At 39.0% G+C, this 21,083-nt stretch overlaps 1 protein-coding gene across 1 annotated transcript in view; it reads right to left on the bottom strand.

The window, feature by feature from the left end:
- Positions 1-2,779: 2,779 nt before the first annotated feature.
- The window catches only part of TPCN2 (two pore segment channel 2), a 30,877-nt gene continuing 12,573 nt past the window's right edge, over positions 2,780-21,083 (bottom strand). Inside the window, exons 11-25 of the mRNA XM_055814424.1 lie at positions 18,990-19,087; positions 18,592-18,673; positions 17,985-18,071; positions 16,820-16,939; positions 16,485-16,544; positions 16,271-16,399; positions 15,565-15,614; positions 12,986-13,085; positions 11,943-12,014; positions 9,175-9,248; positions 8,700-8,790; positions 8,482-8,564; positions 7,697-7,778; positions 6,053-6,138; positions 2,780-5,354 (exon numbers count right to left, since the gene is read on the bottom strand). Coding sequence (XP_055670399.1) covers positions 5,276-5,354; positions 6,053-6,138; positions 7,697-7,778; positions 8,482-8,564; positions 8,700-8,790; positions 9,175-9,248; positions 11,943-12,014; positions 12,986-13,085; positions 15,565-15,614; positions 16,271-16,399; positions 16,485-16,544; positions 16,820-16,939; positions 17,985-18,071; positions 18,592-18,673; positions 18,990-19,087 — 1,293 coding nt within the window. The 3' untranslated portion in view covers positions 2,780-5,275. The remainder of the gene's footprint in view (positions 5,355-6,052; positions 6,139-7,696; positions 7,779-8,481; positions 8,565-8,699; positions 8,791-9,174; positions 9,249-11,942; positions 12,015-12,985; positions 13,086-15,564; positions 15,615-16,270; positions 16,400-16,484; positions 16,545-16,819; positions 16,940-17,984; positions 18,072-18,591; positions 18,674-18,989; positions 19,088-21,083) is intronic.

Genomic DNA, 21,083 nt, shown 5'->3' with positions numbered 1-21,083 from the left:
GTCAAAGATGTCACAAAACGTGTGACACACAACTGGTAGCAAGTAGAGCAGAGTGCCCAAATTAAGCATTCTCACCAAGGGAAAGATCAAGTTATCCCATCTGCTCGGCTTGCTTGCCAATGAGCAAACACTGTTTCAGAGAAGGGCAGCACATTCCTCCTCTTGCCCTAAAAGGGATGTAGAAATGAGTTTAAAGGGAACCCAGCAAAGAGAACTGCATGCAGAACTATGGGGAGATGGTTCAGGAACCACGGGATGTTGTTCACGTATTAGCAATGAGCACATATAAACAGGAAGATGAGATTTAGTTGTAAAGGCAAGCTGAAGGAGCATTTTTGTTTTGCTATCCTTCCTTGTAATACTCACATGCTGTAAACATTTGTAAGCCATTAGCTAGAACCAACAGCACATGCTCTAACAACAAAAGCTAGGTTTGTTACAGCCATGGGAATTCTTTCCAGTGAAACCACAGAGAGGTAGGCGGGACAGGATCTTGGGGACCAGCTGAGGCATCATCAAGCAGGGGCAGGTTCACAACCATCCAGACAAAGCTATAGCAGGTGACTATCAAACTCGCACTCAAGCCAAGGAGCACCTGTGACCTCCCACATTACACTGCTCCATTAGGAAGCATCCCTCATATCTAGCAACTATTTTCACTGAAATCCAAACTACTTGTCCTACAATCAGCACACAGCAATTACACCACATCAAGAGTTTGCTCCTCACAACCACTGAAGATACTTTAGTAGCTTAAAAAACAAAAGTTTCCTGTCTCTTGCTTGCCTGAACCAATTATTTCCTTCAAAGTTCTTCCCAACTCATACCTTTAAATTTTCTTAAGACCTCTGTTACTGCTCTATAATAAATGCCTCCTTCCACCAGTTTATTTTAAAATGCAGGGCTGAAAATGGGAACAGTGGGGCCTAAAAGGAAGTACTATTACAAATGACAGCAAAGCAATTTTCTGTTGATCCTTTTCAGATGCTGTTAGCTCATTCAATTTCTAGTACACTAAGCCCTATAATATTTGACTTCTAATACCTCTTACCCCCTGCTATGTACTTATACATTTTGTGCTTCAAAACTTTAACAGACCACATTCATCGCCTAAATTATATTTTTATTATTTTGGCCATTTCCTCTATTTTATTAAGGTCCTTTTGAAACAGTGTCCTATATAACAAAGTGCTTACAGTTTGAATAGAAACCAAGCCTTATCTCTCTACACCACCCCCTAAATTATTTCTACCCAGATCTGACATAAGAAATGGCTGTTTATAAAGACTGCAGATGAAGCCAAAAGCATTTGATCCTGTCAGTTGAATGGGCTTTTAAATTAGACAAAAATCTAGTGAAAGAAAAAAATAGGACACATAAAAAGCAGGCAGATAGCTATGTTTATTTTGTTTTCAATAAAAACCCACAACACAGAGTACTGCAATGACTTAGGTGACTAAAGCACAATGTTCAACAACAGCAGAAGCCATAACAACACTATGTACTGCTTGTAATAAGCTAGCAGATGATAAGATAAACCATCTAACAAGGTAAGGATATCTCTAAAATGCGAGGTTAACTAATTTATACCCTACATCCGTTTCCTATAGGCCTCATTTTTTCTTACAGCTTCACATGTCCCTATATTTTTGTGCACATTAAAAGCATGGGAGGGATGAAAAAGCAACGTTCCCTAAGACATGTCAAGATGTACAAAACCACTGCAACAGAGGCCAAGAAAGCATGTCTCATGCACTTCATTCACATAAACCCTTGACACCCAAGACTTATTTCTTCCTCTGTCTGTAATTTCTACAGTTACTAGGTTAATGTAGCTGCACTGCTTGCAGCTCTGACCACTACAAGCTTTTTAAGTGTCATCATAGTTAAGTGTGCTTGTGAGGTTTATCAGTGCAGTTCTACTGAAAGAATCAAGAACACTTCAATTGCATCCATCCTCTCCCTCCACTCCTAAATCTTTAAGTGATACAAATTCATAGCAAAGCAGGAAGGAAAAAAAATATATCTCTGCGGAATCTCAAATTAGCCAATAGTCTGGCGATTAAGGCCCTCCTTCAGGAGCAACAAAAACCTAAGCCTGATTTAATAACACAAAATGACCTTCCATTTGCTTTGGCTTTCACATGCTACACAAGCATCCACAACACCCACTGTCAGAGACATCAGCAAACTCAAGCCTTTAGCTTGAACCAGAATTGATTTTGTCCTGTTCTTAAAGAAACAACATATTCTAAACCAGAACCTGTTTAAAAGAAAAGAATGCCATGGACTTTACCAAGTTATGCGCAAAGCCTGTCTGTGTTGAAATGCTAAGAGAATGCTTATTGCACGGATATTTTCAGGATGGGGCGGGGGGCAAAGAGATGAAGGACCACCTAGTTTGCAGATGCAAAGACTGAAAGGCAAATGGAAGTCAAGCTGCTTAATACAGTTGATGAAGTTCAATTCCAATGATGTTTCACCTTAAGAACTAAGTATATCAACTACCTACAGATGGTGTTATGCACCTCTAGAACCAAAAAAAAACAGAGCAGCATTCTTTAGGTCTTGCACTTTGAAATTAGTCATGTCCCACTTGCACTTAACTTCTTCCATGGGCCCAGCCTTCAACTAGTAAAGATAATGAGAGCATAGATGCTGAGCACAACAGAAGTCACTAGCAAGGGGAAGGGCAAAACCACACAACAAGAATCATTTCAACACCTCAATTATCTTCATATTTTAAGAAAGATCTTTTTTGAATAATGCAAACCTCCAATTTTAACCAGTTACATACATTTATTTTCAAGATTTGTACAATTATTGCATAAGACTTATGGTCGTTTACATCTTCTAGTACAAGTGACATTAGGTACCACGATTTTGTATTAAGTTCCAGTTATGCTTCCAGTCAATTACACAAATGTGAAACAAGACTAAGAATACTGCCTTCAGAAAGCCTTCTCCACATTTATCCAGATCCCAAGATTGCATAACACAGACATTTGTGATGTTTACAATGATCCCACACCAGTTTCTGTTGCTTTGGTAGATTGTAGTGGAACAAAATAGCAAAAAAAACCCCAAAAACTCCAAGCAAACCACCTCACAAGACAAAAAACCCAAATAATTAAACTTGCAGGCTGATAAGAACCAACCACTTGCTTTTTGGCAAAACAAAAGTTACTTCTTCAAGTATTCAGAAAAGTGGAAAACAAAAATAAGGTTTTTTTTTTCTCCAGTAAAAAGCTAAAATAGATTTAACCTCTGTTAGTAAGTGCCAATAAACTGGTGGCAGTGATTACATCATGCTAGAAGGAGCAGAAACCGTCCTGACATAGCCACACTGAAAAAAACAAATTCAAATCTAGTAGAACTGTGTGCTGATGCCTTTATATACTTCTCATGATGTGTGTTCTTAAGTGCATAACTGAAAAACAGCATAGTAATAGCACTGAAAACTGCGCAAGTTACTGGGTGGATTATTCTGAAACAGAGAACGCAGACAAGAGCATGGCATAAGAGGCAAGCAAAGAACGATTGCAGGAGCAGCTCAGATTCAGTTCAGATTTGTCCTACACATACAAGCTACAACACATGCTTTGTTCCACAGCACAAAGAAAACACAAGAGCAGAACGTAAAAAAAACAGTCAAGAAACACTATGCAACTTCTGAACAGCAAGACAACCAGGCAGAAATATGCTTTTGAGCTCAAATGCACCATCATGCTAGATATTTTCCTCTCCCTGATGCAGGAAAGATGAATGACACAATAAAAAAAAAAAAAAGAGAGAGAAAAGGAAAAGCATCCAGAATGACTGCTGCTTGGCACTTTTGAAAAATGTTCAAATAACTTATAAATAGTAGCAGTACTATGGCCAATTAACTTCTGCAAGCCTTTGCCAATGCAGAGGTGATCACAATAATGTCTATTTTGGTGACAAGTGTGTCAACAATAAGGCAACACTCCAAAGGGTAGCTTCATATTTTCATATAAAAATATCAGTTGGGATTGATTGTATTCTTCATAGTGATTTACTATCACATAATCTTCATAGTGATTTAGTATCACATAGAAGTGATTCTTCTATGTGACAAAGACTCAAACAAAACCACTTTTTTAAAGGAATATTAAGGGATAATGAAAAGCACGTGGACATGGCTGACTTAATTCTCCACTTCAGATAGGTCAGCAAAGTTTTTTACCCAAAAAGTATTCCCCAGATGAAAGTTAGTGGTATACAGCATGTGGTCATTAGGCTATAAAAGAATGCAATCTTGCAACACTGGTGAGCACTTTCCATTCCCACAGACTCAAATGAAAATGTAAACTGCTACACACTTCGTTTAACCCATTCAACCTTTTTTTCTCCCCCACCTTCAAGTAGGACACTCATAGTGATCACAGTGCTACATTTCGGCCAAAGTTCACTCCCCTCAGCTTTTTCATGGAATGTGATACAGTGTAGAACAAGACTTGGAAGAAAGTAAAAGGAAGAGGTCCACTAAAAAGCAACATGAGAATGTTTACTCTAAAGGAGAGCTCAATTTTACCACATTGAAAGCCGCAAGTGCAATTACTCCATTCAAAGTTTTAACTTTTCTCAAAGTTACCAGCATTAAGCAACCAGCACAAACCCTAGATCAAAAACAAGATATGATGTGTGAAGTAGGCAGTCCCTATTTCTAAGTTGAAATCGATTGTGTTCTGACATGATTAACTTCTGGAAATTTGTTAAGATATGCTGGTGTCACTTTTCAATAAAAATAGTGTTTCAACTCTCACTACAAAAAGATTAATGATTTTGTTGTGGTCCTGCCTAATCCGTTCATGAATTGCAGGGCACAGCCCTTGCCCCACTCACCTACCAGAAAAAGCAGTTCCATTTTCTTGTGCTGAAAAAAGTAGCAGGCTTAGTGGTTACAAAGTTCATGTTTTAAAGTGCATTGTCATTTTAAACACATTTTCCCTTCGTAAAAAAAGAAAATAAAACATTCTAATATTAACAGTTTATAAAAATAACAGCTGCAATATTCCTCTAAAATTGCAACTTAAAATCAAGTCAAATTAGCCAGATTCAAATCTTTTTCAAAACAAAGATATGAACCAAAAATTTAAAACCTATTTCTGCAGAGAATTGCCAAGCAGAACCTGACATACTGTCCCTACAAGCCTCTCTCCTAACAGCACGTCACACAAAATCCTTTCAGATTCTTCCAGCTGACAGCCTCAAGAAAACAGAGGTCTAAGTACACCACAGTCCTTCCCACTAGTCACCTACATAAGTGCAGGTGTGGATGCTGGTGCAGTTTTTCCATCAGCTCTTCCTCTGTAGGCTCTTCCAAAACATCTCTACAAAGAAAAAGCATGACTTGTTAGGGACAGGAAAGGGAACTTCTCCGCATTTGTTTTTGCAATACACATCCTGAGATTTAACATGTACTTGTTTCAAGAATGAAACAAGGAATTAAAGTTACAATAAGTTGATGCTCCCTAAAGATGCATCTACTTCCAAGTGATCCATCCTTTACAGATGCGTCATGGAAACCAGCAGCTGTTTTCCCATAAGAAGCAGGGAAGCAATTTCCTGCACACAGTACAACACAACTGAAGGTCAGTAGATTTGTTTTCCTGAAAAAACTCCCAAATGAGAACATGTTCCCAATGCTACTATTGAATATCCAATGTGCACCAGAAGTTCCACTTGTGCGTGATCATCAAGTAACAACTCACCACCCACAATTTTGTTCTAAGCCAAGAACGTGCATCACTTCTCTCATCTTCCCTTTTCTTCTCCCCCTCAGCACAGCCCCCCCACCACCCCCAGGACCTCTTCTCCCATCATGCTATGGGCAGAACACATACAGTTAGGCTACCAAGTCAGCTTAAAGCAAGCCCCACTAAAGCACATACTGAATTTTTCCAAACTAACAGATGAAACAGTTTGTTTCAGAGGGAGGAAACAGAAAACAACTCTTTTACCCTCTTGCAGCCAGCACACTTTCTTCAAAAGCCAACTAGATTGATTATCAAGCCCAGATCCAACTCACCTGAACATTAGTTCAACTGTCCTCTGGTATTCAATATCTGAAAGAGGTTCTCTATGACAGCGACGGTCCCACTTGTGAATAAAGTTCTGAAATGTAAAAGGAACAGGGGAAAAAAAAAAGGCTACTTGTGATGACACCAGAAGAGAGGTTATATCACATCAATATGTTTGCAGGTAAGGTTTGGGAGAGGGGGTGAGGTTTGTTTTTAAAACAGAGTGTCAAAGCAGCGATTTATTTAGGCATCAGCATATTGATTGGCTGCAGGTCACTACTTTATCCAAGCCTGTTGTTCAGGAATGAAGTAACTTTCTCATCACACAGTGAGAGAACAGTACAGCAGACGACAGCCCTGCTGCATTTTACTCCCAGCAAGGACTGTCTCTCTCCCCAAGATAACTGTGTTAATTATCCACAAGGGTTCACCTGCTTTGTACTTTTTCTTCTTTAAGAACCTGACAAATATATAAACATAGTCCTAGTCCAGGCACCCCTACCTAAACTCAGCTTCTGTTTTTTCCATGTTCCCATATCCCTTCTCATTCACTCTGACAAAACAATAGCTAGGGAGTAGGCAAAAATCTCGGGCCAGGGAGCAGAAGAGAGAAAAATGATGACATTCTGTTCTCCTGCTACAGAATCCTGTATCTTGGCTCTTACAGCAAACTTTGAACACAGCCCTGCTGAAGCAAGCAGGTAGAAGACTTAATGCCATTGGCATCCAGCTGAAATAGAAAGGCTTTTCTGAAACTCTCACAGACAACACTGAAGCTCAACGTAAGACTCATATCTAAGTTTCTGTCTCAAAGTTGACCATTCTGCCTACAGTAGTAAATTTTAGTTCTCAATGCAGTCAACAACAACAACAAGAGCATCTCCCAAGAGAAATGTTCATAAGTTTTAAGATGGGGTGAAGTGCCCTCTACAGGTACTCAGTTATTTCATTACTTGTAAGAGAGTCTACAATCATTAATCTGGAGGAGATGCCTGTGATGAACATTCCCTTCACCATAAAACAAAAACCAAAAGGTGTTTGGATTTGCAGAGAACTATGCATACATGAAAAACAAGCAGAACTAGATGTTCTTCATTGGCATTGTTTAGGCACCTATATTTCCACAGCTTCTTTAAACTCCAGAAGTTGATCTCTTCAAAGTAAGTAAAGTTCCACTCCTCTAGTGTGGAACTGAAGGAGGGTAATAATTCAAATTGGGGTGGGAAGAAACACAGGACAACCAAAATAAAAAAAACATGTAAATTTTAAAGCGCTAACTTTGCTGACAAACCAAAATGCAAGAAGCCTGCAGCTTGAATAACTAATGCTGAAGTTAAATGCTAACAGACAAGAGAAACACTTTTATAATACTTAAAAACATTTTTTGCTTTATAGGGAGTAAGCTATAACGATAAAAAGTGCACAATCAATGAAAAGCAGCCAGATTTGTAACCAAGTTGCAAAAAAAATATACCATCTAGGAAAAAGAAAGTGCTTCCTCAACATCTCTGGGGAAGGGTGACAAGGAGAAAAGATTAAAGCAAGCACAAAAACAACACACTTTCCGAAAAAGTTGCTTGGGTTGTTTTCATTTCCCACATGTATTAGAACCTGTCTTCAGAACCTAATACCAAATAAACACACTTCCTTACCTCTAGGAGTAAAGCTACGAAGAGGTTAACCCAGATGACAGAGGAGATCAACCACCAAGCTACAAAATAGATCTTAGCCCACCTGCAGATCAGATTAACAGACAAAAAGTAAAGTAGGCAGTAAATAACCTCAGCCTGAAAGTGACCAAAGAGTGCCATGAAATCACATTTTACCTTGAAATACAATACTACTACTTTCTTAATGTAAAAGGAGGTCTGGAACAAAAAATAAAATCATCTTCAGTCTTCCATTAAGTTAGCCAAACAGACTCACTCCCCCCATTTATCATACCTAATTGAACTATGAAGGGACAGAAAAACAGCCTAGTAGAAGTTGTACTGGATCACAGCAAAAGATCCATCCAGGCTAGTATCCCCTGAACTAAAGCAATTTACTAGTACCTCACTTCTGGGAGTTCGGCTCTACAGACACAGCCACCCACACAATATGTGTTGCAAGCCTGTTAATAATCCACTTAATTCAATCACTCTTTTTTGGAACAAGATTACTACCAAGCCAGTTTCCAACCCCTTCTAAATGTGACAAAAGATTTCATGGCATCCACCAAGCACTAGACCAACCATCAAGTTACACAAGTTAAAGAAGAGCCATGACATACTAAGTTTATTTCCTACATACCAGAATCGACCTAAAAGAAAGCTAAGCAGCATCCCTCTTAGCAGATAGTAGGAACTATCTATAATTATATAATTGTATGTGTGTAATTCTTGTTCGGTTATAAGCCAGATTTGTATGGGACTTCAGTTATATTACTGCTACTTACGGACTTGAATATCTTGAAAATGCTTCCAAAAAGACTTGCCAGTTGTTCACCACCATCACATCCCAGAGGGTCACCACCGCTGCCTAAACAACATGAGTAAAACAGAAGCTGAGTGGCTGTATCAACACACTGAAGCTGTATCATGCACATGAAGAGAATCAGGGGAAGAGACAGGCAGAGAGGGAAAGAGGACAGATTCCATCAATGATCAGACTCACAGCAAAGTCATCAAAATTGTTTGGCCAATATTCCAGCTGTTCGTAGGTCCCACACTGCAGAGTGCCATTATTATATGTTGTATTGACAGCACTGTAAAGATAATTACAGGTTGATGTAAGCATTGCTTTCTATGTACTGTACCTCAAAAACAAGATACTTCTGAGCACATTGTAGAAAGTTAAGTCTCTCATATGGGCAGAAAACAAGGGAAATAGTTTAAAAAGTATGCAAGCTACAGCAGGGTAAAGTTTCAAGCCACCGATAAGTGTTCCTGCAATATCAATATAGCAAAGACAAACAGAAGGAGCAAGAAATGAAAAAAGTCTGTGTGATTTAACAATAAAAGAAGAGTGGCTCCAAGAATAAGGCAAAAAACCCCAACCCAAACCCAACCACAAACAATTCAGAGGTAGCGTGTTGCAGACGCTTTTAAAAAAACATATTCTGTCCGAATACTGATATTTAGAACGTTACCTCATATTTCCCAAGGGAACAACAGCACCTTTAAATAGCATTATGCCAGTTATAGCAAATGCATAGAAAACCACCTGGAAAGGATATAAGCAAGTATTAGTTTTGGTTATTTTAGTCACTAAATAAGAAAACAATGCAATTAACATGGAATTCATATTAGTACCACAATAAAAGAATTTAATCAACAACAATGCCTGAAGCTTTTGAAATGAAAATACTTCTCAAAGTCTGTATTACTTAACTGTCTGCTCTTACTTTTTAATTTTGTATTTAATTTTCAGTTGTTAAAAATGCATTAAGTCATTTTACTTTATAACTATTTTACTTCTTTGTACCTCAGAATGCTGATATTTAACTATTAGCACTACAGAAAAGCCACTTAAAAAACAAAACCCCAAAACATTACCTGTATTTACAAAGAATATTCTAAATACCTGGGAAGCTTTCTGCTAGATTCAGTGAAAATAAGATTTTACTAAACTTAACCAAAGGACAAAACCAAGTCAGCATTATATATTACACCAGCAACTTCTTTGAAAGTATTACATTAGTCTGAAGATACAGTTTTCAATAACACAAAGGATTTTGGAACTTCTGTCTTTTACTTGTTAGAAATACACGCTTCCTTTTAAAGAAATACCTTTCACAGTCTTCAGCTGTCACCTAGGTGACATTTTTATCCTAAGCCAATTATTCCAGAAACAATCTACAATCTCACTCCTCTGGGGGAAGTACCATTCTTCCTAGGACAGCTTGAAACAAGCTGAATCTTCAAATGAAAAGTTGTTAGTAATATTTCTGTGTTTTTCTACAAAACAGATTGAAGAGGGAAGTCTGGGAAGAATAGAAGAGAAACTCCTGGTCAATGAACCACAGCACTTTGTACGCTACTGAAGTTGAAGCTGACATTCCACAGCCTGCCAGAAGATGGGGTATCTCACTTGGCAATAATAAAGTTTTATTCTTTGAAAAAAATATGCTTGAAAGGCACCCTACCTGAGAAATTAGCTAATGAGTTACACAATTTTACCAGCATCTGTTCCCAGCTAACATTAGGAAAGAGGCTTTATATCAGCTGGTAATGGAGTCAGACTTCACTACAGTAGAAGTTCAGTGAGTTTCCTTGTAGCCTCCAGTAAAAGCAAATTAAATTAATAGCAGCAGCAAACACTACAGCACCCTTGCCTCACAATCGTTGCAAAACTACATTTCACACTGCCAGCATTTAAGACAATCAGCAGCAGACCCTTAAACCATTTCACAGGCGTTAAAGTCTTACATATATGGGTAAGGACACCGTATTTAAAACAGTAATTTATAAAGCCTAAAAATAAAATCAAGTATATTAATCAGGCTCCTGACATCTTAGCCATGTCTTTCAGGCATGGAAAGAGCTTCCAGAAGAATGCTACAGCCCAGGTACAGCCATGCCAGTAGGAGCACAGCTTTGGGGTCCTAGTGCAGAGCACAGAACAGCTCACCCCATAATGGCTCTCTCCCGGGGCTGTGACATATGGGTTCTGTCAGATCCAGCAGCGATGCCAGTCACTGCCTTCCCTGCCTGTCCACAATCTAACTGTACCAGCCTCTCACAGAAGTGACAAGCAAATGCGTGCTCCTTCAGCACAGTGTACATACTTAACCAAGAACCGGCAAAACTACCAAAACCGTAGTCAGCCTTTAGATGGCTTATTACATCAAGTAATCAAAAGTTTTTCATTAAACTAAATGTTCCTATCATATACAAGATTGGCATTTAAGGTCTTAAGATGTGCTTTCACATGTAAAGGCAAACTTCTAAGTTTGTGCACCCCACAGTATTTCTGTTTTGAGAGTAGCTCCCAGTTGCAAGCGTGACTTGTACAGCACAACAAAGCTGTTATCAACTCAGCTTTGTCCGAACCAGTATCATTATTTCTAATTGCAACATAAACCTTTCCAGACTGCAGCTTAAAGCCCCTCCGTGCAAAAGCAGAGATTACTGATGACTAAAACAGATATTCTGAGTAAACTGCATGCTAAGTATATAGACTAAAATGACTTTTTAAACAATGCCTAATACACAGCAAATCCTTGGTCTCTAACCATTATGTCAAAGTATCCTAAGAAGAAGTGGAAAAAAAAAACAAACACCAGATAAAAAGACACAAAAAAAATGCTAAACTACCCAAGTATTACTTTGCTTTACCAGAAAGACATCATTGCAAAGCCAGAAACTCAAAAGAGTTGGGAAACTGAGAATTTATGTAGTAGATGCCACCCACTGTGATGCATCCTTTAATCACATGTTTACAGACTATAAATTCTACACAGACACACCTGTAACAGGAAGCCAGAGGCCTTTAAAAGTCATGTCCAAACATGTCATCTCAAGACCTTCTCAACTGAAAGCAGTTATAACCTTGTTTTACTATTTAACATAAGCAAGATACAGTAGGGAAAACTAGGCTACTTTTCCCATCTGATGAATTATTTGAAACTAGAGTATCCAGCCCGAGGCAAGCACTCTGAGGAAGTTTCAAACAGTCTTTTAAAGGCACTCCTGAAGGAAACTTGTGAACAGCGCACTGTCACTGTGCACAGCCAATAACAAAAGAGTAATTTGTTGCAGCTTTCCACGACATGCCCTGGAGAAGAACTGGCTGATTAAGGTATAATGTTACTGCTCATGGTCATTGTCAGAGAACGCTGTTTATTTTGTTGATGACATACCCTTATTATACTGCTAACTATGGGAAAGGAAATTACAGTCTTGCATCTCCACTTACCACAAGGATTCCTGCAAAGGCTCTTAAGTTTTTTACCAGGTCCAGCAATGTAGTAACGACCAAAGCCATGAACTAAAACAAAGCAGAATTTTGTATGCATGACATGCTTCCCACTTCCAATCCATATAAAATTATTTTTACTAAAAGGACAAAAGAAATACCAACCAGGAAAGTGAACTATACTAAGTACAGGGCATTTTTTTTATACAGAGATGTTTTCCATGAGGTACTTAAAATGAACAAACAATGCTGTAGTCCTTTTCATACACAGACAGTATGGTAAGTTTCAGATATACACAGGAACTGACTCAAAGGGCTATTTGTCTACTGAGACTAGAACAGGAAAACAACAAAAAAAAGTCACAATTGCCCCAAAACTCCAGAGTATCTGCTTCATATTTGATCCATGTAATTTCCTGTTTAAACTTTCTACTGACATTATGACCCCTGATTACATCTGGTAGATATTCACGGCTTATTGAACCAAGATACAAGTCCTGCACCTGACACTAATTCAGGCTTAGCTTTCAAGTAAGTCTCAATACAGAATTATAACAAGCAATCAAACAACTCAAAGTGATTTCAGATTCAAGTACATGTATTCTGGTGAAAATACCCATACTGGGAAACTGGACAGAGGGATCCATCCCAAATAACCCTCTAGGTGACCAAAAGGTCTGGTATTATCTAGAGAGAGCAAGTCTACCACCTCCCGAGTACAAAATTCTTCAAGGGTATCATACCCACTCAACCAATTAAGATGAAGCACTACACAAGCTGCACAAGTGTTTCTGGATGCGCCTGCCCACTTTAGAATGCCAGTATCAATTGCACTGACATCAACAGAACTTCGCTGCCAACTTAGAGTCAACCAGCTAGAGAGACAGTGAGTTTGTGAGGTGCTGTGCCATAGTCCGGTCAGACCTGAGTTCTCCCACTCGGGTGAAACAGAAATGCAATCTACATGTTATTCAGAAAGGCTTTAACAAAATTTGTAATTTGACCAACAACAAAATCTTAAGTGTGGGGGGATAAAGAGATACCTTCATATTAGGAATAATCCGCAGGAACCTGAACACAATTAACATGTTCACCAATCGCACCATATCCCACAGGGATAATAAACCCATGAACTCTGGTCTCCTGGAAAAGATGGAAGAAAGTAACAAGTGAGAGAAACAGCCCATGACAGGAGGACACCATTAAATCTACTGGGCTGAAGGTAACTAAATTCCCCACAACTTTTGGTTAACATCCATGGCACATTAAAATACTTGAGAACGGAAAAAAAAAAGGGGGGCGGGGGGGGGGGGGAGAGAAAAAGAAAAAAAAAGATTTCCTCACATAAACGGGATTTATAACCTATGACTGACTAAACACTGCATCCAGTAGTTTTGAAATTCCCAAAAAAGGGACAAACTCCAGCAAGATCAGCAGAGGGCCAGTAAGATGATCAGGGGCTGATGCACCTACTCTACAAATAAAAGCTACAGGAATTGTGCTTGTTCGGCCTGGAGAACACTGCTTCAGGAGAATGTGGCAACAGCCAGAAGTGGTCCTCAAGAAGACAGAAGCAAGGCTGTTCAGTGGTGCATAGTAGAGAGCCAGGGACAGTAGGTGTCAACTGAAACAATGGAGGCTCACACTAGATAGACATAAGGAAGAACTTAAGAACTTGTCAACCATGAGGACAGCAAGACAGGCGCAGGTTACCCAGAGAGGTCATGAAAGTCTCCATCACTGGAAGTTTTCAAGACCCAACTGGATAGAGCTTTGAGTAACTTGGTCGACACTTGCTTTGAGCGGGTCCCTTCCAGCCTGAACTATCCTATATAGAAATCTATGATCTGAAAAAGGAAGTACAATTGTTGGCTCAGCAGGAATTTCAGCTACAGTAAATTCTACTAACTGATGAAGGAAGCAATTCATTTAGCCTGGGCTCTTCAATATGCATACAGAGCTCTTGAAAATCCCTGTTTGTACTGAAGTACCTGGGTAAGCACCCTTCCTTCTGCTGGAGGGGAAGGCACCAAAGAAGGTCCTTTCAGAAAACAAAGCAAAACAAAAATACTGCTATAGCTAGATACTTCAGGAACTTACACAAAGACGTGCATTAATCCTTCAGGGTATGCTCAACCGAAGTTAGGCTTCAAAACAAGCACTAGGCTAACAGACTGTCTTGCCAACCTTCTTCCTTACACGTGTATTCGACGGGTGATATGATACACTTCAGATCTCAGTCTGAGCTTTACATGACTTACATCAGCATGCTGGATGCTGCTTTGCTGGAAAGGTGGGCAGGTGGTGGGGTTAAGAGTAGTTAATGAAAAATGCCCTTGGTAACACAGATGCTAAATCATGACCTGCATCACCAATACATTCAACTCTAATAATAAAAGAAATAATTTAAGACACCACTGCATAGAACATATATCCCAGAGTAACGGTCAGGTCTTTGTCCTGTCCTGAAGATGTTACATCTACAGACCAGGCAGTTACCAGCTGCACACACTGTAAGCAGCACGAGGACTCCGAATGATTCATCTGGGTTGCAATCTGCTTGCAGTGACTGATAAAGAGATCTAATAAGGATTACTAGTGCTTCAAGATACTACTGTAGAGCAATCTGTCATCTACATTGACGAATCAAAGGGCAAAAACAAACTCATATAATCAATTACAAGTAAGATCAATAGCTAATGCCATTAGACTGTTAGCAATTACTACCCTTATGACAACCATCACTTCTGAGCAACAGGAATGCAAGTAGTGTTCAAAAAAATAAATCCATTTAAAGCCATAAGGTCTACCAGGTCTCTTCATAGATACTACTGTAAATTAAGACAGAACTTCTCAATGGCAACATAACAAATAATCCTGAAAGAATTAAGGAGAGCCAACGTCTTAAGAGTAAGTTTGTATAAAGAAACAAAGTATCTAAACCTGAAACCAGAATTTGTGAAAGCTTCCAGGAGTCCTTTATTTTCGTCTTTTGTTGCTGTGGCAGTTTTCAAGAGACAGAACAATGATTTTTATGTTTTTGATAACAAAAAAAAAATCTCCGGATAGTTATCCAAGAACTGTCTGAACTTAACAAAATCAAACTACAAGTTCTTGCTATTCTGGTATAGATCAATAGTTTAAGTCCATGGGAATTTCTTTTTACTAAGTTCTACATTACGAAACAAAACTTAGTCTTCACTCTACATACAAGGTTGCATGCCAGCTGTTTAGGAATCCATATCATTAGGCTTATGGACAATCTGATGCTGAAACATATTAGGTTAGTAGCTGGTTATGTATGTTGTACTAAATTCCTATTCCTGCACCTTGAGTAAGTGTAGGTCTGCTAAGATATTATTTTTCATTAGATAGCAAGGAATACAAATGCACCCTTCTCAGAACAGCTAAAGAGAACTCTAAATTTATGAAAAACGTTAGTAATTTTCCTTCACTTATACATATTTTATGGCCTCTTGTTACTACAAGGGTGAGAAATTATACTAGGTTTGGTCAATTACAGACTGGGCTGACAATCATAGTGTAATGACATGTGTGTATATATTCCCCTGACCTACCCCAGACACGGCGCAAAGTGCAACAGTTCAGACAGATTACATACCAACCAGGATGAGGAAATCCATACACAGCAAAAGTTGCAATCTCCAAAACCTTCAGTCAGGGGAGAAAAGAAAAAAAAGAAAAAAATCAAAATCTTACTTTGTGATTCTGAGTTTCAAAAATTAGGTACGTTTCTTGATAGGAATTTTTTTTTTTTTTTTAAGAGCTTTAAACCACTAATCTGACTCACATTCAAGCTCTGAAATTGTCCTATTTGACTAGGTACTCCTTGTATTAATCCAATGTACGCACATCATCCAACAGTGACATAAAAGGATATACAGTCAATTACACCGACCATGAATTTGGCCTCATCTGCCGTAAGTGTTTCAGGCTTTTACCAAATAATGGTAACAATCCTCTGGCACCTTTTTTTTTTTCTTCAAAAAGCTAAGTGATTTTTAGCTACATAACAGAATTCCTTACAGAATTACTCCAAGAGCTGGATGTTTCCAAATAACATTAAAGAGACTGCTTATAAGAAAGCTCACCTTTTCCACAAATTTAAGAAAGCCTACCTCCAAAAAAGAGACCCTAAGAGGTCCATGTGCCACCAAAATGTTGAAGCCACTGAAAACCGCAACACTGGTTCATGCTCTTTAACTCTGCATAACAGTGTTAAATGAAAAGTAATTCCACTAGCTCTTGCAGTTCCTGATCAACCTAGTCAGCGAATCCAGGGATACAGAAGTTAACAGAAAGCATACCAGCAGAATTACAGTCAGAAGTCCATCAAATCTATTGCTTGGGTATGACAAGTATCTTTTCAAGCCCATCGCTAAGATTTTCAGCATCATTTCCAGCAGATAGTACAGGATGAAGAAGCAGTTGATAGCCTTCAGCCCAAAAACAAAAATAATTATTAGAATAACCAACATCTCAGGCAAGAGCAATAACTGTAGGAATACTGTTGCATCTCACCCCCAGGAAGAAGTCATCTCTTTCAGATGGCTGCTTATCTGCATCCATCACCAAAACCACCTTAAACAAGAAGAAATATTCTATGAGTCCACTGCTGCATAAAACAGATGTTTAAGCACAAGAACAAGCTTTTATGCTTTGCACAGGCCTTTCCAAGCAGCTCAGAATATACTTTTTAAGTGCAGGTATTCTCACCTAAGACTGCATGATTAAAGCATGCCACATACGGACGTCTGCTACAAAAAGTGGTTATCAGAACAGAGACTAAAGAGCAAAAAAAGAAGTGAAGTTTGTAATGGGGTGGGGTGAACCACACAAAACCCCCTTTTACTTACACAGATAGAAACAATGTTTGCAAGGGCGACAACATTCCCCAAGTAGCCAAAGTAGGGATGGCCAAAGGCAAACTGCATTTTCTGCATAAAATGGGATTGGTACTCTGGACCGGGAGGATGCTGAAATGAACACATATGATTTGTTTAGACACAAAGCATAAGCATTTTAATAATAATGCAGAAAAAAACACAGCTAATCTCAGATTTAAGAAACAGACACTTTCAAAACAAAACTTCACGGCCACAGGCTAACTTTGACATTTCAGTAGGAAGGTGTTTTCAAGCTCTGGCTATTAGCATTTCCAATTAGCAAATGGGTTGACAATTATGGCACAGCACAAGATAATGGCAAAGAAGGGAGGTAATTCAACGTTCCTCTAATGCCTCAAAGCAGGTAAACTAAACAGCAAGCTATTAATAGTATACACTCCTTCCCCATTTCCCAATATTTGATCTCCCTTAAAAGATTCAAAAGTCTAAGTTATATGCAAACATAGAAAAGAACATTTCCTAACCCTTTGAAAGTGTTACTTGTAATTTTAAACTTTCTTTCTCCACATGGAGAAGACTGCTTTCTGCCCATCTTCATCTGAACGCTTAAAGAATCTACATTTAATTCTTCATTCAGGGACTGGAGGAAAAACTTTGCAGGGTAACACTTAAATATACTCAAGCAAAGACTAATACATAGCAAAGAAATGCATTACTTCAATATAGGACTGCCACGATAAGACAAATCCCTCGCCTTACATCAAAAACAATTTACTACAGAAGTACTTATTTCTCCCCATCACTTGTCAGAAAATCTATGTTATAAGTCTAACTCATATTTCTTGTAATGAATCTTCTTATTAAACAAAATACACACACAGAGCTCTCATCTCTTTTGTCTGGCCCAGTCACTTCAAAAAGCTGACAGAATTAACAACCATGCCTTTTCTATACTTAACGCTACCAGGCAATCCCAAAGTAACGCTGTAAAAGCTCCCAAAGAAATGTTGTTTATAAGAGCAATCCACGAACAACTTAAAAATCAAATGACATCTGATCATACCTAGCGTTCAACAAGTTTCTTTATCTGCTTTATAGCAGAATACTATCACTTAATTTTGCACAAGACCACACTCAACTTATGACGTTCTATAAATGACTGTCACATACATACTTGCTTAATAGCATCTTTGTCTAGTTCTTCAAAGAGCTTCTGAAACTGGGCAGCTGACAGCTGATCACAGGAGCATGTTTTGAGTGACTTCACATGAAAGAGAAACATTCAGATCAACACTTGCAGTAGGTGCATCTTCAAAGACTGCCAACACCTTCAGACTTTCTCTGAACTCCAAAAATCATGGCATGAACTGCAACATTAAGTCTTTAGCTAAGCAAAAACTAGTCTTCCTGTAGCCTGACAGAAGTATGAGTAGGAAGCAGCACAGCTAAAACCCAACAAAAAAACCCAGACATTTTCATACCATAGAAAGAAGCTGCTATAAGATAGCAGCTCTAGACCACAGTGAGAAATGCTTTGCTTTCAGAGTGAAAGTAAACAAATGAAAAGGTTAGCTCTGCAAAACAAGAGTGTTCGTTCCTCTGCACCTCTCTGCAGCTGAATGCATTCCTCATTGCACCAACAAAAGCAGCAGCAACCTTAAGGTGAAATGGCTGAGCTGAAAGCTACTATTCCTAGATCAATGTTGTGATTAAGGAAATATCAGTTTCCACAGCTGTCCCACAAGTCAAGTACATAAAGACTAAGAAAATCCAGGTCTTACTCTCATGATGGCTTGCTGGCAGCGAGAATCCATTTCAACTTTCTGCAGCACTTGTAGTAAGGCTCCAACACTGACACACGACCTATTCAAAAGAAAATAGGATGGACCCTGAAACGGATCACTGTCTGGACTGCAAAAATAGAGGAAGAATACCCTTGGAACATCAATTTTTTGAAAAGCAGACAGAATTAAAAGTAAAAAGGAAACAGACCCTGTAAGAGTCCCAGTGTGTTATAAACATCCGCTTAAAGAAGAAAAAAAAAATATTTAGAAGAGAGGAGCAACAAACTGCCATTTTTCAGGAAGGGAACCTCAGTAAACATACTAAACAAAACAAGATGACAAAAAATCTGCTCTTTTCTCCTAGATAATTTACTGTTTCAACTTTCTCCACTTACTGTTGTGCATTACCAGGAGTCTCTTTCAGGGAAGACAGCACTTCAAACGCAGCCCGAATTCCCAGTCGCCTCCTGAAGAGGGAAGACTGAACCGATTTCTGGACAGTAAAGATACCACAGAGAAGACAATTTACTTACACTTGTTTAAAGGAAGTTCAACTAGATGATACAAATAAGATCTGAAAATTATTTGCCCTGCCCTTAGAGAGCACCTACTGCAAGCCTACTACTAAAATAATTTTTCAGGAAGGGAAGATAATTGTTTTCCTTCTCCCACTGCCGAAGTCCCCATCATTAGCCACTAGTTCTAGTTGTCCATATACTGGGCCCAGACAGACAGACACTCCAGTTTACAAGGAATACCATGAGTCATACACTGAAATCAGTGAAGCCCATTTCTACCACAAGGACTTGGGAAGATCAGGGCTACTGAGCTGCTCATGCAGTACTATGCCCTATGGCCAGATAATACACCGATTCTCTGGCACACAGCCCGGATTTGTGTTTATAGATCGTAACAGGAGACTTCCCTAGGCCTCGCTTCATTCAAGAACTCCACATCGGAGGAAGGAAGCGAACAAACAAGTCTCTGGAGTTCAAGTAAACATCCAGGTTATGGTTTATTTTTAATCCTGGATTGCACAGCCACATGCCTGTTCCAGAGACAACGACAACAGCAAAGCTCAAATATTCACATATTCACATACTACTGTGCAAAGAGCAGTTAAACAGCTTGTCCAACTCCAGCTTCTTACCAAAAAGAAGAAAACCAGTGCCATAGTTTTTCGTGCTTCATTTTTTTTTTTTTTTCATAGTAATCACTTTCAAACTCAGCTCCATTATTGGGAGTCAGAGTATGGCATGCTCTCAAAGGGAAAGAGGAAAACTGAGAAAGAAGGGAAGAACAGAGCAGAAGGGAAGGATTACAAGAACTCCTCTTTGCACATACTAGGTTTAAACACTCCTCTCCTACAAGAGGGTGGGGGCCATTCCTTCTGTGTGACATTGCCTCGGGCTTCCTAGTCAACAAATTTACCTTCTCTCTGGAGTTCTACTAGAGCAGCTATTATTTCACTTTTCCCCCAAAGCCCTCAACCCCACTCCTCTGAAGGACCAAATGAACTATATGAGCACACAAATAAGGGGAAGGAACTATACGACTAGATATAAGTGAAGGAGAAAATAATTAACTAAGGAACTACAAGATCATATGCAAATAAGGATAAGAAAAAAAAAAAAAATCATATGCCCAAAGTCACTGGGTTTCCCCTACCACTAAACCTGAAGTAAACCATAGACATAAGACCGACCAGCTGGAACGTACGCGGTTGGGAACACTGTTCCTTCCAAGCTACAGAGGCCATCGCTGTACTGGCACAAAGGGGAAAAAAACTTAACCTACAACCCCGAGGTTTAGCCATCAGACTCAAGTGCTTTTGCATAGCACTATCCTGACTGAGCTTTATCAAAAACATTGCTGTCGAGCTGTGAAGATTTATAGAATATTCAACAAGAAAGTAAATAACACTGGTGGAACTGAAATTGTTGAAGAACTAACTCGAGAGAAAAATTTCACCACGGAAGTTATAGAGCGCTCAAAAGAAAAATCTCAAACAGCTCAAAGACAGCACCTCAGCTAGATCAAGACTGTGCCTGCTCTGAGGAACAACAGACTGACCCTTCCCCTTTTGACTGATGACTGCCTGATCAAAGATTCACTTGTGTGGCATCAGTGTGATAACCATTAATGCTTAGCCTAACACTGTAATTTTCTACTAACCTACTACATGTGTTAACTGCTGAGTAGCTGTGGTGCACCTTGGATGTTCTGTATTCATTGCTGGATATAAACCCAGTCCCAGCCATCTCCAGCTGCACCCACACAGCCTCTTCCTTCCATCACCTACCCAGTCAGTTACTTCTTTTTGGAATAGAAATAGGAAAGTCACAAGGTTAACCTCTTAGATGAAGTACATTTTATTGGTAGTAACTGAGACCATCTTTCATTTGACTGACTTAGTCTCTGCTTTCTAAAATACTCTTACCTCCGGTGATTAAAATTCCTCCCAGATGGTGTAGTTGAACAATTTCATA

Source organism: Falco peregrinus, chromosome 9 (genome assembly GCF_023634155.1).
Source record: "Falco peregrinus isolate bFalPer1 chromosome 9, bFalPer1.pri, whole genome shotgun sequence".
NCBI classification, from domain to species: Eukaryota; Metazoa; Chordata; class Aves; order Falconiformes; family Falconidae; genus Falco; species Falco peregrinus.
This window is presented reverse-complemented; position numbering and strand designations above follow the sequence as displayed.